The 13346-nt window shown below is 34.7% G+C and overlaps 1 protein-coding gene across 1 annotated transcript; it reads right to left on the reverse strand.

Moving 5' to 3' along the window:
- Window positions 1-1896: 1896 nt before the first annotated feature.
- On the reverse strand, window positions 1897-12529 carry pyyb (peptide YYb). The gene is made up of 4 exons (NM_001327895.1): window positions 12465-12529; window positions 10711-10898; window positions 2360-2437; window positions 1897-2235 (listed from the first exon to the last, which is right to left on the reverse strand). Exons 2-4 carry the CDS (start codon window positions 10896-10898, stop codon window positions 2214-2216), a joined length of 288 nt encoding a protein of 95 aa, NP_001314824.1. The 5' UTR covers window positions 12465-12529; the 3' UTR covers window positions 1897-2213.
- Window positions 12530-13346: the final 817 nt, after the last annotated feature.

Below are 13346 nucleotides of genomic sequence, written 5' to 3' on the forward strand. Positions count from 1 at the left end.
CTTCATCATCAGTTGGCAGCATTAATCTTTCAGATAGCCCTGGGCAAAAAAAGTTTCTGGCATTTATATGGAGTTCTATGAGGTAAAACAGAAGATTAAAGTGTGTGCATAAATGCACTTACTATGTTTACTATGTTCTGAGGTGCTTATTTTTTATTTTCTCAAACACATCAAGTGCATAGGTCTCTCTAACATTGTCTATCTATCTAACACACAGACATTGAAAAACTAAGTTTCTTTTTGCACTTTAACCAATGATAAACAGGAAAAAATACAAACTGAACCTTTTACCAAGAGGGAAAACCACCAAGAATAAAGTATGGATAATAATATGGTGTAAAAAATTGTTGTTATAATGGAGGCTAATGGGGCAAAAACAGCCAATAACAAAATGAAAATAAAAGTCAGTTTGCCCACAGTGCATTGTTGAGTTTTTGAAAAAATCCCAAACAGTTTCCCAAAATATGATCAAAATAAAATTTGTCACCGAAAATCAGTCCATTTGCAGGAACAGAGAGAAGGGTCTGGATGCAGACCTGGTGCATTGCAATCTGAGCTGCATGCAATGCTTTTTAATCCACTCACCTAGCCCCACCCCTAACCCTCACAGTGACACCTGTAGCTCCATTGACTTCATTGTGTTTGACATGGCATTACTGAGATTTGCAGTCTCAACTTGCATCATCCAGGCTGCATCCAGAAACTATAGGAGACAGAGAAAGTTGTGGCCAACTGTGGCCTCAAAATCCCTTCAGTGTGGATGAAAAAGTCCCCGGCAGCACACAAGGGTTAAATGGTTTCTGTAAAAACACATTTCTGAAAATCAATGCTACTTTAGTTTTGTTTTCTGTGTCTCCTTTGCGGTGTAAAGATGCTTTTTTATTTTACATGAGAACAAGTGCAAGCATGAGTAAAACATTGTTGTTTGCAGTTCTATTTCCGCCCACTGGTGTCGCTAATGATGACGATATATGTACTGTAAGTCAGCAATATATACACTCACCGACCACTTTATTAGGTACACCTTACTAGTACTGGGTTGGACTCACTTCAGAACTGCCTCCTTCGTAACATAGATTCAACAAGATACTGGAAATATTCCTCAGAGATTTTGGTCTGTATTGACATGATAGCATCACTCAGTTTTGCAGATTTGTCGGCTGCACATCCATGATGTGAATCTCCCGTTCCACCATATCACAAAAGTCCTCTATTGGATTGAGATCTGGTGACTGTGGAGACCATTTGAGTACAGTGAACTAATTGTCATGTTCAAGAAACCAGTCTGAGATGATTCGAGCTTTGTGACATGGCATATTGTCCTGAAGGAAGTACAGTATCTATCAGAAGATGGCTTGTAACGAGTGGTTATTTGAGTTACTGTTGCCTTTTCTATCAGCTGGAACCAGTCTGGCCATTCTCATCTGACCTCTGGCATCAACAAGGCATTTGCACTCATAGAACTGCCGCTGACTGGATATTTCCTCTTTTTCAGACAATTCTCTGTAAACCCTAGAGATGGTTGTGCGTGAAAATTCCAGTATATCAGCAGTTTCTGAAATACTCAGACCAGCCTGTCTAGAACCAACAACCATGCCACGTTCAAAATCACATTTCTTCCCCATTCTGATGCTCAGTTTTTATCGCAGCAGATCATCTTCACCCTGTCTACATCCTTATATACATTGAGTTGCTGCCATGTTATTGGCTGATCAGAAATTTGCATTAACGAGCAGTTGGACAGGTGTACTTAATAAAGTGGCCGGTGAGTGTAAAAGTTTTTAGATATTTTGATGAAATAAATCATACATATAGGGTTTTAAATATGTACAGCCACTTTGAAACATCAATAATAATATTTCTAAAGAGTTTATAAATAAATAGCAGAATCAAATATTCAACATTCAGTCATTTTTATTATAGTCAATTTTGTCAGCGAATAATAAATTATTTACAATTGTCTTTCACATAGCATAAATTAAACCATGAGAGAGAGAGAGAGAGAGAGAGAGAGAGAGAGAGGGAGAGAGAGAACATAAGAGAAAGGAGGAGGCTGAGAGAGATGTACAGATCATGAGGTGTTTTTGGAGCCTCATTTTGATGAGGGTTTGGCTCATGCTGGTTTCTGCTGTTCAGTAAACTCATTTATTATCATTATCATGGATGGGTGAAGAAAGCCAATGCACCAGCCAGAGGAGGAGAGAGGAGTCAAATCACCATAACAAGTCTTCAACACTGTGCAGAAATCAAAATCAAATCAAAATCAAGACACATCTCAGGACGTATACAGCATGTCAGTAAAGGTAAAATACAATAACTGTGATATAAGATCAACTGAGATATTCCAGTCAGTGCTCACCGAGGCCGGATGTCCTGTTCATCATCGCCAAACAGCAGTTCAGCCACAGCGGCTTCAGGGGTGGATCGCTTCCCATATCTGAAGGAGAAGATGATGATGATGAATAATTTATGCACGATTTGAGCTTCACACTTTGACATTTACAACTGTAGCATAAATGATGTGTATTTAGCATTGGAAGTTAATATAGTTGCTGCGCAAGACTTGTGAATGTGTGCAATATACTGACACTGATGAGAAGAAACTGATGAATAAATTAGTTATTTTTGTTTTATACGCACACAAAAGTACTCTTGTCGCCTGAAAATATTCCAATAAAACAACTGAAGCTGCATTTGATCTGTTTTAGGGATGTTTTAATAAAGACGTTCATTCATTTTCTTTTCGGCTTAGTCCCTTTATCAATCAGGAGTCGTCACAGCGAAATGAACTGCCAACCTATCCAGCATATGTTTTACGCAGCGGATGCCCTTCCAGCCTGCAACCCAACACCGGGAAACACCCATACACTCTTACACACACACACACACACACACACACACATACACACATACACACATACACACACACACTATGGCCAAATTAGGTTATTCAGTTCACCTATAGCCCGTGTCTTTGGACTGTGGGGGAAACCAGAGCACCCGGCAAAAACCCACGGCAAAACAGGGAGAACATGCAAACTCCACACGGAAATGCCAACTGACCCAGCCGAGGAGAAAGAAAGTAAATATATATATATAGAACCATTGGAGTGTGAGGAAATAGTAATTATCATATTTGGGTGAACTAGTCCTTTATGATTTAATGAGTTAGTTCACTCAAAAATGAAAAATTCATCAATATTTCCTCACACTTAAGTTGTTCTAAATTTGTATTTTTTCTTTCTTCTGTTAAACAAAAAAAAGGATATGCTGAAGAATGTTGGGAAAAAGCAGCCATTGACATCCATCGTACAGCAGGAACATGAAATACTATGAAAGTCAGAAGATTTCTCCAACATTTTCCCTATTAGCATCCACAACAACAACAAATACATTCGTTTATTCTAATTGCAGGCTGCAGTTTTACATCTTCAAGCATTATTATTTCTGATTGGCTAATAATGCTTTTGTTGATCAACTTTAAAAAAAAAAAATCTTAAACTGATATTTTTCCTTTTTGCCATAATTGTTATAGTTGTGGTGTGATCTCTGTTGTCCTTACATATTTAAGATATGGATAAAGATTTGCAGAACTGTGTCTATTATTATTATATTTAAGTATAATTTCTATTATATTTAAGCATTAATAAAAGCAAAATCTGACTAATATGCTTCTTATCTTTTTAAGCAGGCTTTTCTTTAACAATTTTTTATCATGTTTTTTATTATGTTCTTTTATATTCGCTAATGTGTTTTACCCTGTTTGGTCAATGATTGTTTTAGTAATATTTAGTTTGTTTTAGCATGGCTGTTGATGCTTATTGTAAGGCGACCTTGGGTAAAGGCGCCATTTACAAATAAAAATGAATTAGAACTGTGTCTATTAGGCATGGGTGATACCAATGTTTTTGTTTCCGATCCGATGGCAAGTATTTCAAGACAAGTATCATTGATACCGATATCGATACAATACCAATACTAAGGCTAAATGAAATATTTTATAGTGATTTTTAAAAATGATTATCACCTTTATAATTATAATTAATATTAATAAATAAAACACAAGACACATGATTACATTTATTAAAACTACAGAACTATAATTGACAAAATAGCACCACATATAATGAAAAACAAAACACTGCACAAACCTTGTTTAATTAAAAAAATAAAATAGTAAACTCTCTCCCATGCTTCTTGCAATAGTTGATGCTCTTTGGGAGTCATCTAAGAAATATAATATATATTCTTAAAGCTGCGTTACAGGCATATAAAAATATATATTAGTACATCTCTCAATTGTTACATGTACCTAAACTTTGTATTTTATTTGATAAACAAGTTTATTAAAAACTATTTATACTAAACTACAAAAATATTTTAATCAGGTAAAATAACTCCAGATTATACTTTGTGTACATACAGTCATGATGACCACAGATCCGCTATCGAGTTTTACAACCTGCGCTGGGTGTGTGTGGTGTCTGTACTACTGTGCTCTGAGCTAACACTGACCTATTAGCGGAGATACAGTGGAAGAATATTATAGTTCCCATTCGTGTTCCTATTTAAATAAATATTTATAAAATATGGGACGCTATAACTATTGAGACAATCTAAAATCTCTGATCACTCAGTAAGAACACCAGCCCCCCCCCCCGAAAGGATTGATACTTTTACTTAAGGATCTAACCCTTTTGATACTTTCCTAGTATCGAAAATATCGATACTTCAGGATCGATCCGCCCATCCCTAGTGTCTATTGTTATAGTTTATGTCCTCAGTAAAGGGGCTTTTAGACCTGCACAATTCTGGATAAACAATAAATCCTGATTTTTGTGTATAACAGAGATTAAAATTCGCGAATGATTCTGAATAAACAACTGCCATAAGTAGCATGTTGTTTACTAGATGCAATTTCTGCAAAATATTGAATTAATTTGACTAAATAGTTTTTAGGAAAAAATTTGATAAAATTATTTCAAGAATGGACGAGGCAGTGGCGCAGTAGGTAGTGCTGTCGCCTCACAGCAAGAAGGTCGCTGAGTTTGTATGCTCTCCCAGTGTTCGCGTGGGTTTCCTCCAGGTGCTCTGGTTTCCCCCATAGTCCAAAGACATACTGTACAGGTGAATTGGGTAGGCTAAATTGTCCGTATTGTATGAGTGTGTCTGTGAATGTGTGGATGTTTCCCAGAGATGGGTTGTGGCTGGAAAGGCATCTGCTGCGTTAAAAAAACGTGCTGGATAAGTTGTCAGTTCATTCCGCTGTGGCGACCCCGGATTAATAAAGGGACTAAGCTGACAAGAAAATGAATGAATGAATGATAAATGACTTAAAGTATCACTGATGAATGAAGCAGCATTTTAGAATGAATCTATTGAAAGACTTGTTCGTTAACATCGTTTTTAGAGTTTTTAAAAGGCACAATGATGTTAGACAACTGAATTATTTAGTAATACGATTGCAGAGGTCTTTGAATCAATTCTTTTATATTTTGTTGTGCCATGAAGCTTTATTTTATAACAGGGGTATTACATGTAAAACTTTGTCACATTAAATATGATGTTACAATTATTAACTTAATAAATATCAACATTAATATTAACAACTGAAATTAACTCAAATAAAATCAATTAATTAAGTAAAATGTTAGCTATAAAAAAGAAAAACTAATGAAAATGACAAAATCTTTAAGTAAAATGACATAAAAACAGAACATACGTAGTAAAAACTAATTCAAACTGTTAATAAAATCTACAATACTTGTTCCTGAAACAAAAACAAAAAAAATGTTAACTGGAATAAAATTAAATACATAGAACAAAACAAAAGAATTTTAACAATTATATAAAAATATTATATATATTAATTAATAAAATTAAATAATTAAATGACAGGCTGGGTTACTTGGCATTTCTGTGAGGAGTTTGCATGATCTGCCTGTGTTTGCGTGGGTTTCCTCTGGGTGCTCCGGTTTCCCCCACAAGTCCAAAGACATGCAATGTAGGTGAACTGAATAAATTAAATTGGCCGTGGTATATGTGTGTGAATGTGAGAGTGTATGGGTGTTTCCCAGTACTGGGTTGCAGCTGGAAGAGCATCTGCTGTGAAAACATGTGCTGGATAACTTGGCAGTTCATTCCGCTGTGGTGACCCCTGATTAATAAGTTAACTAAAGCTGAAGGAAAATGAATGAATGAATGAATTTAAATGACTAATGCCTCTAAATAGAGACTACAATATCATTCAACTTGACCAATCCATCTGAAAGTGTGTGAGCTTCCAGATAAATGTAAATTGATTCAGAAAAATAAGGAAATTTACAAAAAACAAGCAAAAAAGAACCGAAATAACCCATAAGCGTCACTTAATTGCTGCCTTTTAAGGTTAAAGTTGTTGCAGAAAATATCAGGGTACATCTCCAGCACACTTCATCAGAAACGTAACCAGACATGTTAATCCCACTTAATAACAATCTATCTTAACGCACAGCACAATAATAAGGGGTTGTGTACAGGTTGAAGGATATCTGGCAACCCAGCCCACCCCTTGCACTTGTGTGAGTGTTGTTCAGATAAAAACATAGCAACGCACTCTTTGAGAAAACCCATTAACAAAAAAAAAGAGAGAGGTTTTGTTTAAACTGCAAAGTAGATGCAGTTTATATGCCTGTTTTACTCACTGAGACTAAATCCGTTCAATTGAAAAAGTGTAGTGCTGTAAATATATGGTATACACTGTTCCTCAACGCTGCTTTACAAACTGCTTTTTTTGCCATCTATTTCTGCAATTTATTTTAGTAAGTTAATCTAAATATACAGTTGAAGTCAGAATTATTAGCTCCACTGAATTATTAGCCCCCCTGTTTATTTTTTCCCCAGTTTCTGTTTAACGGAGAGAAGATTTTTTCAACTCATTTTTAAACATAATAGTTTTAATAACTTATTTCTAATAACTGATTTATTTTATCTTTGCCATGATGTAAATAAATAAATAATATTTGACTATATATTTTTCAGACACTTCTTAGGCAAGTTATTGTATGATGGTGGTTTGTTCTGAAGACTATTAAAAAGATTTTAGCTTCAGGGGGCTAATAATATTGACCATAAAATTAATTTTAAAAAATTAAAAAACTGCTTTTATTCTAGCCGAAATAAAACAAATAAGACTTTCTCCAGAAGAAAAAATATTATCAGACATACCGTGAAAATTTTTCTTGTGTGTGTGTGTGTATATATATATATATATACACACACAACAGGTTTGTCTGGTTCTTGAATCTGATTGGCTGGTAGCCGTGCGATATTTCGCCAGTAATGTCATCAGTCTGCCGTCTGCAGTCTGCTGTCAGTCTGCCATACAACCAGCAACATAGAGACGCTACAGTTTGACAAATTATAACTGTTGTTAGACAACAAAATGTACTTTTGAGGCTTTTTTAGTCGAGAATGTAGCTGTTTAGATTGCAACTATGCAGTTTATTTGTAAGAATAGTGCCTATTTTAAAATATTTACTATTTCTTAGAGAGCTGGTCGGCGACGGTTGACGTTTTCTATCCACAAGATGGCGACAAAACCACATAATAAGCCCTTACGCTTAGAAGATATAACAGTCAGATTTCTAACTACAGCAGATCATACCAGTATTAAACTAGTAAGCAATACCTGCCAACACTTCCGTTTTTCATAGGAGTATCCCGTATTTCAGACCTGTCTCCTGCAACCATCCCGTTTTTATTTCTTCCTCACCCCCGAAAACCCCCCTCCCCCGGTCTCCCGGATTTTCTGAGACATGTTAGCAGGTATATTTGATATTATAAGTCGATCTCTCTCTTTTGTATGTTGTAGTGCTGTATTTATACTGATTTGCTCGAATATCAGGAATGTGTGTTGTGTTGGCAGATTGAAATAGGCAAAGGCCGCTTGTGTTAAGCGTTTTTCCTTATCGCAAACACAACAGCATGTTGGTAGTGAATTCGTTGTTATTTTCGGAGTTAATTATTGTGAAATCCTGATTGCACTAGAGAAATACTGTAGACTGTAACACTGTAAGAAGAGATCTCTGTAGATGGATGGCCTTTCATGTCACATTCAGCCTCAAAATCTTAAAGAGATCACATTAGACATAAAGAGTCATTCAAACACTAGCTCTAAAGTGATGTTGGTGAATTAGTAACGCCATCTGCTGTACTGACATCAGCTGCAGATGTGAATGAATGGCGGAAGAAAGTAGTTCCTAATAAAACAGGGTTTTTAGACTCTCCTTGTTTGATTTTAATATTTATATACACGATTGTGCCGTTGAACTGTTGTATAAATGCAATATCACACGAGTAGCTTTGCGATATGGCTGTATATCAGCACTGGTGGGACGCCATATCGCACTGCTGCTATTGCTCATATGTATATATATTCCAGCTGGCACTAGCAGAATGTTTTTAACATATAGTTTTAGTTTTAGATGGTGTCCTGTAAGTACTCTTGAGTATCATGTAAATATCAAGTACTATAGTATTGACTACTTACAATTAATAGCATGTCTCTATATATAGAACTTTTACATTTACATTTAGTCATTTAGCAGACGCTTTTATCCAAAGCGACTTACAAATGAGGACAAGGAAGCAATTTACACAACCAAGAGCAACAATGAATAAGTGCTATAGGCAAGTTTCAGGTCTGTAAAGTCTAAGAAGGGAAGTATTAGTATTAGTATTAGTATTTTTTTTTTTTTTTTTGGTACAGTTAGTGTGATATTCAGAGAGGCAATTGCAGATTAGGAAGTGAAGTGGAGACTAAATAGTTGGGTTTTTAGTCGTTTCTTAAGAGTAGCGAGTGACTGTTCTGATGCAGTTAGGGAGTTCATTCCACCAACTGGGCAGATTGAGCTTGAGCGTTCGCGAAAGTGATTTCTTCCCTCTTTGGGATGGAACCACGAGGCGACGTTCATTCACAGAACGCAAGTTTCTGGAGGGCACATAGATCTGCAGAAGCGAGAGCAGATAAGAAGGAGCAAGGCCAGAAGTCACTTTGTAGGCAAACATCAGAGCTTTGAATTTGATGCGAGCAGCAACTGGCAGCCAGTGCAAACGGAGTAGCAGCGGAGTGACATGTGCTCGTTTAGGTTCATTGAAGACCACTCGTGCTGCTGCATTCTGGAGCAGTTGAAGAGGCTTGATAGAGTTAGCTGGAAGCCCAGCTAGTAGAGAGTTGCAGTAATCCAGTTTGGAGAGAACAAGAGCTTGAACAAGGAGTTGAGCTGCATGTTCAGATAAGAAGGGTCGGATCTTTCTGATGTTATAGAGTGCGAATCTGCACGATTGAGCAGTTCTAGAAATGTGGTCAGAGAAGTTTAGTTGGTCATCAATTGTTACTCTTTTAAATGAAGCTATAGACATGTTGGGGGAAATTCAGACAAATGCGCAAATACAGGCTCAAATAACAACCGTTTGACTGGAAAATAGGACATGATGTCATTTTGATGTAAGCAAGAGGGAGAAAACAGAGAATTAGAAGTGGATCCATTAATAAAAGCTTCATGTTCTCCATTATCATCTGGAAATCTTTGCAGGGCCATTAGCTGTTTTCTGCTGTTTTTTCCACAGAATCATATTTCAAGAAGTATTTAAAGTTAGGCAATCCCTACAATAGGCTTTAATCGTGAAATATACACACACATTCACAAATATTGTGTATAAACTGTAAATTCGTTCTTACATACAGTTGAAGTCAGAATTATTAGCCAACCTGTATATTTTCCCTAATGTCTTGATTTTTTTTCAACAAATTTCTAAACATAAAAGTTTAAATAACTCATCTTTAATCACTGATTTCTTTTACCTTTGCCATGATAACGGTACATAATATATATAAAAACTTTTATTGTAGCCGAAACAAAAAAAAGTAAGACTTTCTCCTGAAGAAAAACTATTATAGGAAATACTGAATACTAAATTCCTTGCTCTGTAAAACATCATTTGGAAAATATTTTGACTTCATCTGTATGTTAAGATAATAAGTTCAGTTACAATTTACACTGAATTTTATTGTGTTTTACCAATTCTGATTATCTTAAACAACAATAAAAATAACTTTTTCACAATTTGCAAAATAATAAAACACAAACAAACACTTTTAATTCATTATTTAATTTATAAATAAACTAATACATGTTCAGTGCTAACTGGTGTTTATTCATAACAGTGTAACTAATGTGTATTTATAATATAACTTTAGATGCTTGATAAAAAATATATGCCAACAAATTTGTTCTTTTACATTAACAAAGGCACCATTACATTAAGCTAAACATCAACAATATATAATTCGTCTCCAAGTTGTGCAATACTGCTTAAAGATTCAGTTTCAGAAATTGGTAATACATTTTAAAAGTGATTATACCTAAACGAGAGTACAGTGAATGCTTAAGTCATTGTTGGTTCATTGTGACTAATGTACAACACATGAAACACATATTGCATATTTTAGCTATTAATGAAAGTTGTTATTAAATAATAATGGCTAACCAGTGCTACCATTAGCTACTATAATGTTTCTGCAATATTCTGCACTGTTCATTTTTTCCAGTTGTTCTCAAAATTCACAATTTAGTGTTACTTCTCATTTCTTTGCAACTGTTTAGACATAAAAATATTTTTATGTGAAAATTGTTTATACATTTTGTGAGTGTGATTGTTTAAGCTCACCTCTGTCGTGTGATGAGGTTGATGTAGTGTCTTAGAGCGGTGTGGTACTTGGCCATCTCCTCCGGACCCACGTCTCCCGCTGGAGGTTCAGGTTTGGGTGGATACGCTTCAGCCAGGCTGCTGAGACACACTATAACGCACAGAGCAAGAGCCAGCGGCACAGTCCAGGATCTCAGTGCACTCGCCATCTGACACAAACATAGAAGAACACTTTCACTTAGAGCACAGAAACTGTTTAAAACACACCACTCTTTCTCAGACCTAACTCAACAGTTTAATTAAGTACACACAACACATGAATACATATAGAAATGGAGCTATCCCTGGTGCTGATATGTCATCATACTCATCAAGATATTAAGTTTACTTCACTAAGGTTTTATAAGGAAGTCAACTGTTCCCTATATGAAGAAATGAAACACATTAACCCCATTTTGACAGTATGACTGCTCTTCTGTGAAGATTCACATCACCTGAACCTCAGCACAAACAATCCAGCATCCCTTGCCCTAGACCCAGTTAGTTTTATATGGTTATTTTTATGTAAATTTATTATTCGTTATTACAATTATTACTTTAATTTTTTTATCTTGTATCTCCATTTTTGGTCTAACTAAATATTTTTCTTATTTTCCTATATTTTTTTGTTTTGTATTTTATTCTTTTTTTTTTTTTAATTAACAGACCAAAAAAATGAAATTTTCACAGTATTTCCTTGAATATATTTTTTGCCTTCTGGAGAAAGTCTTCTTTCTTTTACTTTGACTGGAATAAATGCAGTTAGATGTTTTCAAAACTATTTTAAGGTCAAAATTATTTTAGTTTATTTTATTATTTAAAAGCAATATCACACGAGTAGCTGTGCAATATTAAATAAATATATTAAATATATAAATGAAAATAAATAGTTAAGAGTTAATAGTATAATGAGTTAAAACTTTTTAATTGCTCTTTAATCTGAATATCTTGTGAAATAAGGGTTTTTTTCTGCACTGTCACTATAGCAAAGAAAAATGAAATTCGTTTTTAAAAATAAGTTATGATACAAGTTATAATATTATACACAATTTACACAGTTGAAGTCTGAAGTATTAACCCTCCTGAATTATTAGCCCCAGTTTATTTTTTCCCCTCAATTTCTGTTTAAGGGAGAGAAGATTTTTTCAGCACATTTCTAAACATAATAGTTTTAATAACTCATTTCTAATAACTGATTTATTTTATCTTTGCCATGATGACAGTAAATAATATCTGACTAGATATTCTTCAAGACACTTCTATACAGCTTGAAGTGACATTTAAAAGTTTAACTAGGTTAAATAAGTTAACTAGGCAGGTTAGGGTAATTAGGCAAGTTATTGAATTACGATGGTTTGTTCTGTAGACTATCGAGAAAATAATATAGCTAAAAGAGGCTAATGATTTTGACCTTAAAATGGCTTTTAAAAAAATAAAAACTGCTTTTATTCGAGCCACAATAAAACAATTAAGACTTTCTCCAGAAGAAAAAATATTATCAGTCATATTGTAAAAATTTCCTAGCTCTGTTAAACACAATTTAGGAAATAAAAAAATTCATATGGGGTTTAATAATTCTGATTTCATCTGTATATGAATTATTTTCTTTAACAAACTCAACTTATTTTCTCATGTTTACTGTTAAACCTGCTGAATGTTTTCTGCCTTCGTTAATAAGCAAATTAATAAAAAAGTTGTTAATAATGAACATGTGAAGGAATCAGAATGCTACTTACTTCGCAGTTGATGTCGGAGCCCTGAAGGATTGGCTGGAGCTGCTGTTGGTGGTTGGTGTTGATCTGCTTTTCTCGCTGCAGACCATGATGCTTTTATAGCTCCTGAGTGGCCGGAGGGAGGTCCAAACCCCACCCAGCACTTACACACAACCGAAGTGTTAATGATGAACTAATGAGTCACCGGCACAAGTCATTCAAGCCTATGATCTCAATGTCTGCGATGCTCTGTACATTAACACACCGCTGTATAATAATGCGAGAGATATGGAATGAAATGGAGCGAATTAAGAGTCATTTGAAGCCGGGTAATTCAGGACACAAGTGCAGCTAATAGGTTTTTCTCCTGCTTATCTCAACAGTTGATGATGAGCAGTTTAAATGGTTGAAATGAAAAATGCAGACTGATTTTGAACATTCAAACCGCACAGTTTCTTTATGTAATTTGCTGTTATAAGTAAATAAACACAGCAGAATATATTTGGCAAAAAAAATTTAAATTTACTCCTTTAACATGCATGTTTGCTTAAATTTATTATAAATATGGTTATATGGTCAGTAAATTTGATGCCATTGCCATGGAGGTAAATATTAGGTAAATAGCATGGAAATGCATCTATTGGCCCTGGAAAATACACCATATTCTGTTAAACAGTGGTAAATAAAGCAGATTATAGGAGTATATTTAAAAAACAAAAATTCCCCCTCACAAAAACTGTTTAACTTTGTTTATTTAAATTAGTGTATTGTAATGTTATTTACAATTTCTTTGTATTTTAATAAGTGAAATACTATCCGTATACTTATCATACTATCAGTTTCTGTTGAAAATGTTTCAGAAGTAAATTATGGGTCCCCTTTTAAGCACACCTGTCAACCCCCTTG

The sequence above is a fragment of the Danio rerio genome, chromosome 12, assembly GCF_049306965.1.
Source record: "Danio rerio strain Tuebingen ecotype United States chromosome 12, GRCz12tu, whole genome shotgun sequence".
Taxonomy (NCBI): domain Eukaryota; kingdom Metazoa; phylum Chordata; class Actinopteri; order Cypriniformes; family Danionidae; genus Danio; species Danio rerio.

Coding starts and splice junctions, on each gene's coding strand:
- pyyb (NM_001327895.1), bottom strand. CDS start 10,898: ATGGCGAGTGCACTGAGATCCTGGACTGTGCCGCTGGCTCTTGCTCTG. Junction 2,438..10,710: donor AACCTCATCACACGACAGAG/GTGAGCTTAAAC, acceptor CTTCTCCTTCAG/ATATGGGAAGCGATCCACCC. Junction 2,236..2,359: donor GAACAGGACATCCGGCCTCG/GTGAGCACTGAC, acceptor ATTTCTGCACAG/TGTTGAAGACTTGTTATGGT.